This window comes from Sphaeramia orbicularis, chromosome 8 (genome assembly GCF_902148855.1).
Source record: "Sphaeramia orbicularis chromosome 8, fSphaOr1.1, whole genome shotgun sequence".
NCBI classification, from domain to species: Eukaryota; Metazoa; Chordata; class Actinopteri; order Kurtiformes; family Apogonidae; genus Sphaeramia; species Sphaeramia orbicularis.
In genome coordinates, this window is record NC_043964.1 from 21,163,514 (window position 1) to 21,176,013 (window position 12,500).

At 36.0% G+C, this 12,500-nt stretch overlaps 1 protein-coding gene across 2 annotated transcripts in view; it reads left to right on the forward strand.

Annotated features, from left to right (window-relative positions):
* The window catches only part of LOC115424443 (inactive phospholipase C-like protein 2), a 218,188-nt gene that overhangs the window by 165,540 nt on the left and 40,148 nt on the right, over nt 1-12,500 (forward strand). For both annotated transcript variants that reach the window (XR_003936083.1, XM_030141711.1), the window contains exon 4: nt 7,817-7,892. Coding sequence is in view for 1 of the 2 variants with exons in the window: in XM_030141711.1 (XP_029997571.1) it covers nt 7,817-7,892 (76 nt within the window). In the remaining variant the exon portion in view is untranslated. The remainder of the gene's footprint in view (nt 1-7,816; nt 7,893-12,500) is intronic.

Below are 12,500 nucleotides of genomic sequence, written 5' to 3' on the forward strand. Positions count from 1 at the left end.
AACAATAAAGAAAAATTAAAAACAAAAATGAAAATCCACCATATCTGCATTTGAATAAATACCTAAAAATACCGATACAGTATCGTGAAATCAAATATCGCAATATATTGCAGAACCGATATTTTCTAACACCCCTAATTGTAAGTATTTTTATTTCTATTATTTTTATTTTTTGTTTTGCTTATTATTTGTATTAACCCCTAAAGACCCAAACATCCACAATCGACCAAAAGCATCTACTGATCTAAACTGTTGATCCACTAATCCCATCAATACATGTAAATAACTGTTGTAAAATGCATCTTTTCATGGTGATCAGATATGACCATTTGGACATCCAGAGGCTCCGTAGTAAACATAGAAACAACATTGAGTCACCAGTAAAACCCATGGATGGAGACACTGGGTTTATGTCCAATAACTCTTATATTTTTCAGAAAAAGTCACCTATCCATTCAGTTTTTTTCTGTTTTGATACCATTACATTTGATTTCACTCTGAACATCTACATCAGGGGTCTCAAACTCATTTTCTTCCAGGGGCCACATTCAACCTGATTTGATCTCCAGTGGGCCGGACCAGTAAAATAATAGCATAATAACCTATAAATAATGACAATTCCAAATTGTTGTCTTTGTTTTAGTGCAAAAAAAACCCCATTCAATTATGAAAATACTTACTTTTATAAACTATCCAAATAAAAAAAAGATGTGAAAAAACTGAAATTTCTTAAGAAAAATCAGTGCAATTTTAACAATATTAAGCCTCAACTTATCATTTTTATATGTTCATTATGGATCAGATCTACAAAGACACTAAACACTGAGGAACAGTAAGAAAAATGTTAAAATTGTGCTTAATTTTCTGTAGACCACAGGTATCAAACATGCGGCCCGGGGGCCAAAATCGGCCCGCCAAAGTTTCCAATTCGGCCTGCGGGATGAATTGGCAAAGTGCAAATTAGGGCATTGAACTCAAAAATAATATCATAATAACCTATAAATAATAACAACACCATTTTTTTCTCTTTGATTTAGTGCAAAAAACATTAAATCATGAAAATATTTACATTAAGAAACTATTCCTTACCAATAACATGTGAATAACCTGAACAAATATGAACAACCTGAAATTTCTAAAGAAAATTAAGTACAATTTTAACAATATTTTGCCTGTTACTAAATGTTTTGTGCCTTTGTAGATCTGAACTGTAATGCATATGTATAAATGATAAGTCGAGGCAAAATATTGATAAAATTGTACTTATATTTCTTAACAAATTTCATTTTTTTCAGGTTATTCACATCCTTGTTGTTTGGATAGTTTGTAATTGTCAATACTGGCATAATTGAATGTCATTTTTTGCACTAAAGCAATTTGGAGTTGTCATTATTTATTGGCTGTCCTTATATTATTTTATTGGTCCGGCCCACTTCAGATTAAATTGGGCTGAATGTGACCCCCAGAAGAAAATGAGTTTGACACCCCTTCTTTAGACATTTCAGGTTGTTCATATTTGTTCAGGTTATTCACATTTTATTGTTACAGGATAGTTTGTAAATGTAAATATTTTCATAATTTAATGTTATTTTTTGCTCTAAAACAAAGACAAAAATGTGAAGTGTTCATTATTTACATCAAACCGAGAAAAATACAGTGATTATTTTTTTGTAGGTTATTATGCTGTTATTATTTGACTGTAGATCATATTGGTCTGTATGTGGAACCTGAACTAAAATGAGTTCCACAACCTGGACTGTGGAATTTTTGCACTTTCATCCCATGGGCTGCATTGGAACCTTTGGTGGGCTGCATTTGGCCCCCGGTCCGCATGTTAGAGACCCCTGATCTACATAGTATAGGAAAATAGATGATTTTCACTGGAAAAATGCAAAACTTAGAGGATAATATTATTTTAAAAAATGGTGATAAATGACTTAGGAAAGGTTAAATAGAGAGAAAAATTCATTTTGGAACTGCCACAAAAGTCACCCTGGGTTCTTATGTGTTAATCTGACCAAAAACAAACAGTACTGCAGTGTCTAAATAGTCTAAACACATTTAATAGTGTAGCTAAGCTAGGGAGAATTAATGTGTTAATATGACAGTTTAATGAGGAAAGTGAGTCTCTTTTAGACACTATAATTATGCATCAACACAGTCATACAGAAAGAAAAACAGGAGATGCAGATGTGTTGCTTTGCAAGATATATCTTGCATTCCGTTCCCTCGGTTTCTCACTTGTTTTCTGTCGTGCTTTCAGTATTGTATTTTGATGAAGTAGTTCTCTGAAATATAGACTTCCCAAAATATTAAACCTTGAAGACTTTCTCCTGTGGGTATAAAGTATTTTGCATATGTTGTCTAAAATGAGCTGACTTTACTAAACTAGTTAGACTTCTCCAAAGAAGAGCAGAAGCAGAAGACAAGGCTTGGCAGGCGTACACGCACGCCCGGTACGCGTGTGACTCAATTTCCTGTCTCACTGCTAACAGGAGTGTGAAACTTCATTAGCTCCTCCTCAGTACTACAAGGCAGGTCCAGCTGTGCCTCTGCAGCCTGTGGCGTTACGTAGAGGACTCCAACGGCCTAACAGTGAGCTGGTCAGATGCAAAAATAGAGGTGAAAACACAAGGACTGCATCACTGACACTTAAAGCCTCTGAGTGGTCGAAATACACACCATGTATTATACACACACCACTATGTGCAGCACCAAATCAGGTTTGTGTAATACTTCAAATTCTACCGATCAATGTATATCTTTCTAATCATTATATTTATATACTGCATTATTCTCTACTAGATAACGCTATTTATTTAATTTCGTGTATCCAGTTGTTAGTTGTAGGTGGTTCTAATCTGTTGAGTGCTATTAATTATTATTTATTCATATTCATAACAGTTTCTCTTTTATGGCTGGAATTTTGTCTTTTATCATGTTTTATTTAATTTTATATTTTGTTGCATGATGTACAGGGTGGGGAAGCAAAATTTACAATATTTTGAGGCAGGGATTGAAAGACAGTGTATGACCAATTAGTTTATTGAAAGTCATGAGAATTTAAATCTTCAAATCATATTTTACTGCATTTCTAACGCTCTTGTTGTCTACCTCAAGTTCAATTGCCATTTTTCTCATGGATTTGGTTGGATCCTTTAGGATTTTGGATTTGAGAGCTTTAATAAAAGCTTTGGTACGTTTTTTGTTGCTTCCTCCACTTCCAGACTTTCTCGTAATAGTTTTGCTCATAGTCATTCTCTTCTTTCCATTATAAACAGTCTTTCTGGACACTCCAACTATTTTTGAAATCTCCTTTGGTGTGACGAGTGCATTCAGCAAATCACACACTCTTTGACGTTTGCTTTCCTGATTACTCATATGGGCAAAAGTTTCTGAAAAGGTATGGATAATAGTGTTAGGTATGATTATGACGTCAATATATGTTTGGTTTCAAAACAATTGACGTAGTGCCTGCTGAGAAAAAACAACTAAATGTTCATTGTAAATTTTGCTTCCCCACCCTGTATTGTTCTGTTATTTACATGTTAAAGTGCATGTCACCAGCTTGGTACAAAACAAATCCACCTGCAAGTACAAAAAACTTGACCTGATTGCAAAAACTATAATTACCAATAAACACTTACATGTAAATAACAGAACAATATATCATGCAACAAAATATAAAATTTAACAAGAAAAGCACTCAGAGAGCGCAGACCTCCGCCAAGACAAATCTGCCTCCCATGCGTGTTTGTTTGTTTGTTTGTTTGTTTGTTTGTTTGTTAGCAAGATAACTCAGAAAGTTGTAGACGGATTTTCATGTAATTTTTAGGAAATGTTGATACTGGCACAAGGAAGAAATGATTACATTTCTGCCCCCCCACCCCCGATCACCACCAAAATGTAATCATTTCTTCCTTGTGTCAGTGTCAACATTTCCTGAAAATTTCATGAAAATCCATCCATAACTTTTTGAGTTATCTTGCTAACAAACAAACAAACACGCACACACACAAAGCAAAGCGATCACAATACCCCCTGGCGGATGTAACAAGAAAAGTACTCGGAGGGTGCAGACCTCTGCCAAGACAGATCTGCCCCCCCCCCCCCCCCCCCCCCCCCCAATCACCACCAAAATGTAATCATTTCTTCCTTGTGCAAGTATCAACATTTCCTGAAAATTTCATGAAAATCCGTCTATAACGTTTTGAGTTATCTTGCTAACAAACAAACAAACATGCACACACGCATGCAAACACACAAAGCAAAGCGATCACAATACTTCCTGGCAGAGGTAACAAAACATGATAAAAGACATAAAATTCCAGACATAAAAGAGAAACTAATATGAATATGAATAAATAATAACTAGAAGCACTCGGAGAGCGCAGACCTCCGCCAAGGCTGATCAGTGCGCCCCCCCGTGGGCCCCCCCACCCCCGATCACCACCAAAATTTAATCATTTCTTCCTTATCCCATTTCCAACAAACCCTGAAAATTTCATCCAAATCTGTCCATAACTTTTTGAGTTATGTTGCACACTAACGGACAGACAAACAAACAAACAGACAAACAAACAAACAAACAAACCCTGGCAAAAACATAACCTCCTTGGCGGAGGTAATTAATAGCACTCAACAGATTAGAACCACCTACAACTAATGACCGGATACAAATAGTGAATGGAATATTTGAGATGGAGATTCTGACCCACAGACTGAGGACTGAAGAAGAACAATGTCATGATAAATGGAAGAAATGGACAATTTTCATTTCAACGTCACGTTATTAAAAACAATAGTTAGTCATATGTTAACCCTTTTATGCATGAATTATGAGAATATTAGTCAATATTTTCTTTGTTGAAAGATTGTATTCCTCTTTAGGCATGAACAAAAAAATGCAATTGAAATTTTTTATTAACCTATTTTTCATGGAGTTAAAAAAATGTCCACTCAGATGGACATTTTTTTTTACTCCATGAAAATGTAAATAATTGGTGTAAAATACAGTATGTCATCTTTTCATGGTCATCAGATATGACCCATTTGGACGTTTAGAGACTCTGTAGTTACTGTGGAAACACCGTCATCTTCTGCAACATCGATTCACCAGTAAAACTCATGTAAATTGATCAATGACAGTTGATGGAGACATTTGATTAACCCTTTCATGCATAGTGGTCACTACAGTGGACAGTTATTCTACAGCTGTTCTCTTGTATATTCATGAGTTTGGTTGTTTTAGTTTCATTTCAGCACACAGCAGACACTTATGCACCATCCCATAAACTGCAGTTCATACCATTACTGTCTTTTTGCATATTGTCTGCATGAAGTTAGTAATAACTAGTATTAGAGTATGTTAAAATGTGAGAAAACATCAGATTAGCTGCAGGAAAAAATGTTTTTATTTCATAGTTTTCACACAGTATCTCATTTTCTGATGATGGGTTTTAAATACATGTTGTTGTTTTTTTTCTTCAAAAACTAAATGCTCGGCGTCCAGCTGAGCGGACATTTTTGTAACTCCGTGAAAAATAAGTTCATAAAAAATTTTCAATCGCATTGTTTTTTTCATGCCTAAAGAGGAATAAAAACATTCAGGAAAAAAATCTCAGCTATGGTTCTTATCATTCATGCATGAAAGGGTTAATGATAGATTTGCTGAAAAAGTCACTTTTTTTTTTTCTTTTTTTCCATGTTTGTGTTTTAATAACCTTTGAATTTACTCTGAGCTTTAATGAACATCAACATGATCAACGGATTACATATAATAAAATACCTACTTTACGCTGAAAAAAATGCTAAATACAGAGGATAATGTAATAATAAATGGTGATAAATACTTAAGAAAGGTTAAATAGAGAGAAGAAATCATTTGGGAACTGCCATCAAAGAAGCGCTGGGTCTTTATGGGTTAATAATTAATAGCATTTTATTTCCTTGCCTTTATATTCACTCATGCAGATATTATGCAGGTACTGTTACAGAAGTTCAGGTTAAATGACATTGTAGAATAGCTGTCCACTTTAGTGACCACTATGCATGAAAGAGTTAAAGTGCATGTCACCAACTTGCTACAAAACAAACCCACCTGCAAGTATAAAAAACTTGACCTGATTGTGAAAACTATAATTACCAATAAACCTTTACATGTAATTTTAATAAATGTGTAGCTACTGTTTATAGACCTGGACACTGTTCTAGTACTGATCAAAAGGCAGGTCCTTCCCAAGCCGAATCATCTGCCTCCTTCCTCTGATTATGATCTCTGCACAGTTCTAGTAATCAAATAAACATATTTCCATAGAAGCTAAATTTGCTTTAATTGGGTTACAGTGAAGTGTTTGTGTAAATAGCAGCTGAGACTGCAGTTACTTACCTGAGAAATTGCTGCAGAGATGAAACCACACAGGTTATAGCCTCCAGTAGAATATACCATATAGTAAAGGTGTCAAACTCATTTTAGTTCAGGGGCATAATAATATAAATAATGTCAACTCCAAACTTTTCTCTATGTTTTAGAGTGAAAAAAGTAAATTTACATAATGAAAAGGTTTACATCTACACACTATCCTTTCAAAAGATGTGAATAACATGAACAAACTGAAAAAATAAGTGTAATTTTAACAATATTATGCCTCAGTTTATCATTTACACATGTACATTATAACTTACAGATCACAGTGGGTCTACAAATGCACAAAACATTTAGTTATAGGTAGAATCTTGTTAAAATTGTACTTATTTCTCTTAAGACATTTCAGGTTGTACATATTTGTTCAGAAATTCACTTTTTTTTTTTTTTTTTCAAAATGATGCTTTGTTTTAGTGCAATTACATGAAAATATGTACATTTACAAAGAGAAAAAATTGGAGTTGGCATTATTTATATGTTTTTATGATAGTATTTTATTGAATCCTGCCCACTTGAGATTGAATTGGTCTGAATGTGGAACCTGAACTAAAAGGATTGTTCATATCTTAGTGGGTCAAGTCACGCAGTTCTGTAGGGAGTGCCCGACTACATTTTGTACTCTAATTCAGGAAGTATTTAAGATAGAGACATGAATAATACATCATTTTAAAGGTATTAACTAGTACTTGAACCTCATAAAAACAAACAGAAGATATAGTGCCATCTGTTGCCATAAAAATTTGAAAAACTGCATGGTTACGTCGGGAAAAAAAATTAACATCTACATTTTCCATGTTTTTGAGAAAAGTGAAATTCCCTACATAACCGGCACCATCTGATATTTAAATGCTTAAAAAAACAACTCACACCAATTTTTCCAACAAAATGATTTTTGTAATGATAAAAGGGTGTATAAAAGGTCATAAAACTATATTGAAAATAGAAATATACGATTGAGATTTCAAATCACAGCAGTAATAAGTTATGTTATTATTCATTCTTGGAGAACTTTCCGAGGGACTGAATTTAGTTTGTATAAAAAGTTCCATAATTTTCTTGAAAATAATTTTAATGGATTTAGAAACTTAAGATGTTACACTATTGAACTACAAAAAGTTTGAAATCATTTTCTCAATTCTAATTTTTTTTTTCAAAGTCAACAGGCACGTGACTTGACCCTAGTGTAATCTTTGCATTTCACAAATTCATCCCAAGGGCCGGACTGGACCCTTTGGCGGGCCGGATTTGACCCCCGGGCCGCATATTTGACACCTGTGCCATATAATAAGGGTCCGCTGAGATGGTTTGTTTGTAGTCGGAGGCTTTTCATGGAATCCCAGAGTGACACAGAGCTGCACTGCAAACTAAATCCATGTGTTTTTTATCTTCTAGATGATCCAAACCAGCAGAACCCTGATCGAGTCGGCCGACGTGGTCTATTCCAAGCTCACACAAGCACAACGGGCAGGTACGTACGCCACAGTTTCGCTTCGACATCTTTGTTATTTTTCTCTTTTCAGTGTCTGTACTGCACACCATGTTGATTTATAATGAAATCTAATGTTTTTCTGAAAGACCCAGTGCTGCCAATGCTGTGATTAAAATTCCCTCCAATTTCCTGGACAAACATATAAATATCATCTCATTTTCTGTGATTCTTAATTAACTTTGATAACGATCACAAGACTACCAATGTCATGACTGTTTTAAGCTCCTCCGCTTTAAAATTGCTCTAAATTGAGAATTCGTCAGGGTTTTTTTGGGGTTTTTTTTTTTTTGCCTAATAGCAAGAGCACATCTCTAAATTTATCTTACTCCTCCACAATTTCCATCACTGTCAAAAACCTCCACTGCCGTCAATAGAACAGGTAATCATCTGTGAGTCAGCATCGAGTAGTTATCATGTCGGCGGGCAGGTGAAAACAGTCATCCAGCCATGCAGACAAAGAGCAGCGGGAGGAAAAAAAAGAAGGAAAAAGCCAGCGCAAACATCTTTTGAGAAGAGAAGAGAAATGATGCGATCCTGCAGAAAGTGGAGTCAGAGAGGGAGGGATGGGAAAACAGACAGAAGAGGATGGAATTAAAAGGCTTTTTTTTTTTTTTTTAAAGGATGCTCGATGTAAGAGGTCCGGTCGTTTAGGAGGGAGGATAAAACTGACCATAATAAGATCATTAGGAGAGAAATGGATTTAAATCAAGACATTCTGTGGCTGGTCTTCTCCATCCTCTTTTCCATTCAGAATTAATTGTCCCTCATTTGCCCTGCTTCTCCCCTTCGCAGCAGTGCTTCTCGTGAAAAGCGCCTCGAATGGGAGCATCATTTTTCATACACCTCACATTTAAGACTTTCAAACAAATCAATAGAGCTTATAATAGCTGATGTAAACACAGCAAAGACATTTGTAGCGCGTGCGCTTTTGTGTTCTTTGTGTAGACTGCTGTGAAGGCTCACTCGGTGGCACATGCCAACCCAATATCCGGAGGACGATAAGCCAATTTAAGCCTGCTACGGCCAGCTTGACTCCCTGGTGTCACAGAGAGGAAGGCATATGCTTCACTCTCCCAACCACAACAAGCTGAGCAGATACTCATGCCGTGCAATTACCCCGGGATGTGGGTTGAACCCTGGGCCTTCAATCACGGAGCTCTCTTCCCCCCCAGGCCCGGAGGCTCCCCAGCCTAGAGCTGGAAACATCTTCAAAGGCGATGTCTGCAGAGTTAAGCAGGGCTTAAACCCCACACAGCCACAGCCACGCTCAGAGCAGTGTGTGGTGCGTAGTTTACTGCAGCTGCCAGGTAAAAAACCAAAAAACAACTACCTCCAGAATGTCCTACTTTAACCCTTAGGGCAGTGGTTCCCAAGCTTTTTTGTCTCGTGACCCTGTTTTAACATCACAAATTTCTGGCAACCCCAGACATTCAAAACAGAGACTTTTTTTTTTTTTTGCTAAAATTATTTTGTTTTTGATCATGTAATAGTTTGCTATACTATGTTGCAAATAAATGTTAATTTTAGACGACATTTAGCCTATATAATGTATATTATTATGGACGGAGGCAGAAAAGCCAGGTGTAGATTACTGCACAAAATGAGAATTTGATTTTCCCTGGTCAGGATATGCACAGTCAGTCCAGTTTGGATTTACAAGGCTGACAATTAATACTGAACAAACAAGAACTCAAACTATGAATTTTGAAAGAGCTGCAGCATCTAAAACTGACCGCAATAATAATAATAATAATGAATTAGATTTATATAGCGCTTTTCTATGAACGCATACTCAAAGTGCACACAGTGGATCCATTATTCATTCACTCTCACATCCTCCCTCTGGTGGCGGTAAACTACATTTGTAGCCACAGCTGCCCTGGGGCAGACTGACGGAAGCGTGGCTGCCAATCTGCGCTTACAGCCCCTCCGACCACCACCGAACATTCACACACATTCGTACACCAGTGTGAGTAGCAGCACTGGAATGAATGAACAATGAACATTTGACATGAACAGTACCACAGTGCTTCAGTTTCAGACTCAGAGTTTGTCAGTTTGTCTCTCTCAACTCACCATATTTTTTTTTTATTTATTTATTTATTTTATCAATTACTAGAAATTTCAGGTGACCCTATTTGAATTCCAGGCGACCCCATGTGGGATCCCGACCCCAAGGTTGAAAAACACTGCCTTAGGGGTCCACGGTCACTGCCCTGTGACTGAATCACATGACATTTTCAACATGCCGTTGCATCTGAAGTTGGTCACGTAGACCACTGGGGATAATTACATTTGTTTCTTTTTTTTTTTTTTTTTTTTTTTAACTTGTCTTGTCCAGCATCCTAACAGCAGAATGGTAGTCTGGCTCCATTTGGTCCTGAACAAATTTGCTTTGCCAAGGGTAACTTCATAAAGTATATGAAGCTCCCCTTGATATTCTACTGTGTTTATTATGAGTTTTGTTGAACCACATTTCGATGCCAGACTTGACATGGGGGTGGGGGGTGGGGGGTGGTGGTGGTGGAAGGGAGAGAGCAAGAGAGAAGAAGATGGCGAAGACCCTCACAAGAAAGTATCAACAGTACAAACAGTATTGTTGTAGTGTGGGCTAAGAACAACAAAATGCAACCATCATAAAAACAAAGACAAATTAAAATCTCATAAAACAGCATAAAAAATATAAAAAAAGAAACACGTCACTCATTGATTAAAAGCCAATGAGAAAAAGTGTGTTTTTAGACGTGATTTAAAGATAGGCAGAGACTGAGCCTGTCTAACATCTCAGGCAGTGTCTTTCAACCTTGGGGTCGGGACCCCACGTGGGGTTGCCTGAAATTCAAATGGGGTCACCTGAAATTTCTAGTAATTGATAAAAAATAGAAATAAAAACTTACTAATAAAAATATATGGTGAGTTGACAGAGACAATCCCAATACATAAAAGACAAACTGTGAAGCTGAAACTGAAGCACTGTGGTACTGTTTATCTGTCAAATGTTCATTGTGGTCAGTTTCAGACGCTGCAGCTCTTTCATGACACTGGTCAACAACAAATTTATTGTTTAAGTTTTTTGAGCTGATTTAGGATAATTTTGGTGTGCTGAATCCAAAAATCACATTAATTTTGCTCAATCAGGTTAACTTTCTGAACTATGCTACATATTGGCTTTTTAACATTTTTGCTTACATTTATGGGCATTTTCACGTCATATGATACAAAATTCTTTCATATTTCTTGCAGTAAAGAAGATTTTACTTTTGCCAATTTATGATTAATGTTTTTTTTTAATATTACAGGTGAATGAAATGGCTTCGACTAGAAGATCTTGCAAAAATAAGCCTGACGTATTCTGCTACATCTGTGGTGAATACACCATTGTACCTAACAGAAATCCTGTTAGAAAATGATTTTTTTTCTCTTAAAACCTGTTTTGGGTGAGAACTATATAACAAATCAACTGATAAAGTCACAAAAATGTAATCAATTTTGTGAGAAGATCAATTTTTTCAAAATCAAATTAGCAAAAAAACCTGACCTGATTGAGAAAAACAGATGTCATTTTTGGATTTAGCGGTGCAAAATGGTCCTAATTCAGTTGAAAAAACCTAGACAACTTGCAAAAAACATTTTTTTGTAACCCAGTGTAATTCATAGTTTGAGTTCTTGTTTGTTCAGTATTAATTGTCAGCCTTGTAAATCCAAGCTGGACTGACTGTACATACCCTGACCAAGGAAAATCAAATTCTCACTTTGTGCAGTAATCTAGTGACCATTTTTGGTAATTTCCTCAAACAATAAATATGGGGCCAATCCTGTGCCTCAGAGAGGGCCAGAAGCATGTTGGTTTGTAGAATCATTAAACAGTGATTGAGAGAGATTTTATGGACATTTTGAAGCTGTAAATCAGTGTTTTTCAACCTTGGGGTCGCCTGAAATTTCTAGTAACGGATAAAAATAGAAAAAAAACCTTATTAATAAAAAAATACATGGTGAGTTGAGAGAGACAATCATAATCCATAAAAGACATGACAAACTGTGAAGCTGAAACTGCAGCACTGTTGTACTGTTTATCTTTCAAATGTTCATTGTGGTCGGTTTCAGATGCTGCAGCTCTTTCATAATTCATAGTTTGAGTTCGTATTTGTTCAATATTAATTGTCAGCCTTGTAAATCCAAGCTGGACTGACTGTACATATCCTGACCAAGGAAAATCCAATTCTCATTTTGTGCAGTAATCTACACCTGGCTTTTCTGCTTCCGTCAATAATAATATACATTATATACAGGGTGGGGAAGCAAAATTTACAATGAACATTTAGTTGTTTTTTCTCAGCAGGCACTACGTCAATTGTTTTGAAACCAAACATATATTGATGTCATAATCATACCTAACACTATTATCCATACCTTTTCAGAAACTTTTGCCCATATGAGTAATCAGGAAAGCAAACATCAAAGGGTGTGTGATTTGCTGAATGCACTCGTCACACCAAAGGAGATTTCAAAAATAGTTGGAGTGTCCATAAAGACTGTTTATAAGGGAAAGAAGAGAATGACTATGAGCAAAACTATTACGAGAAAGTC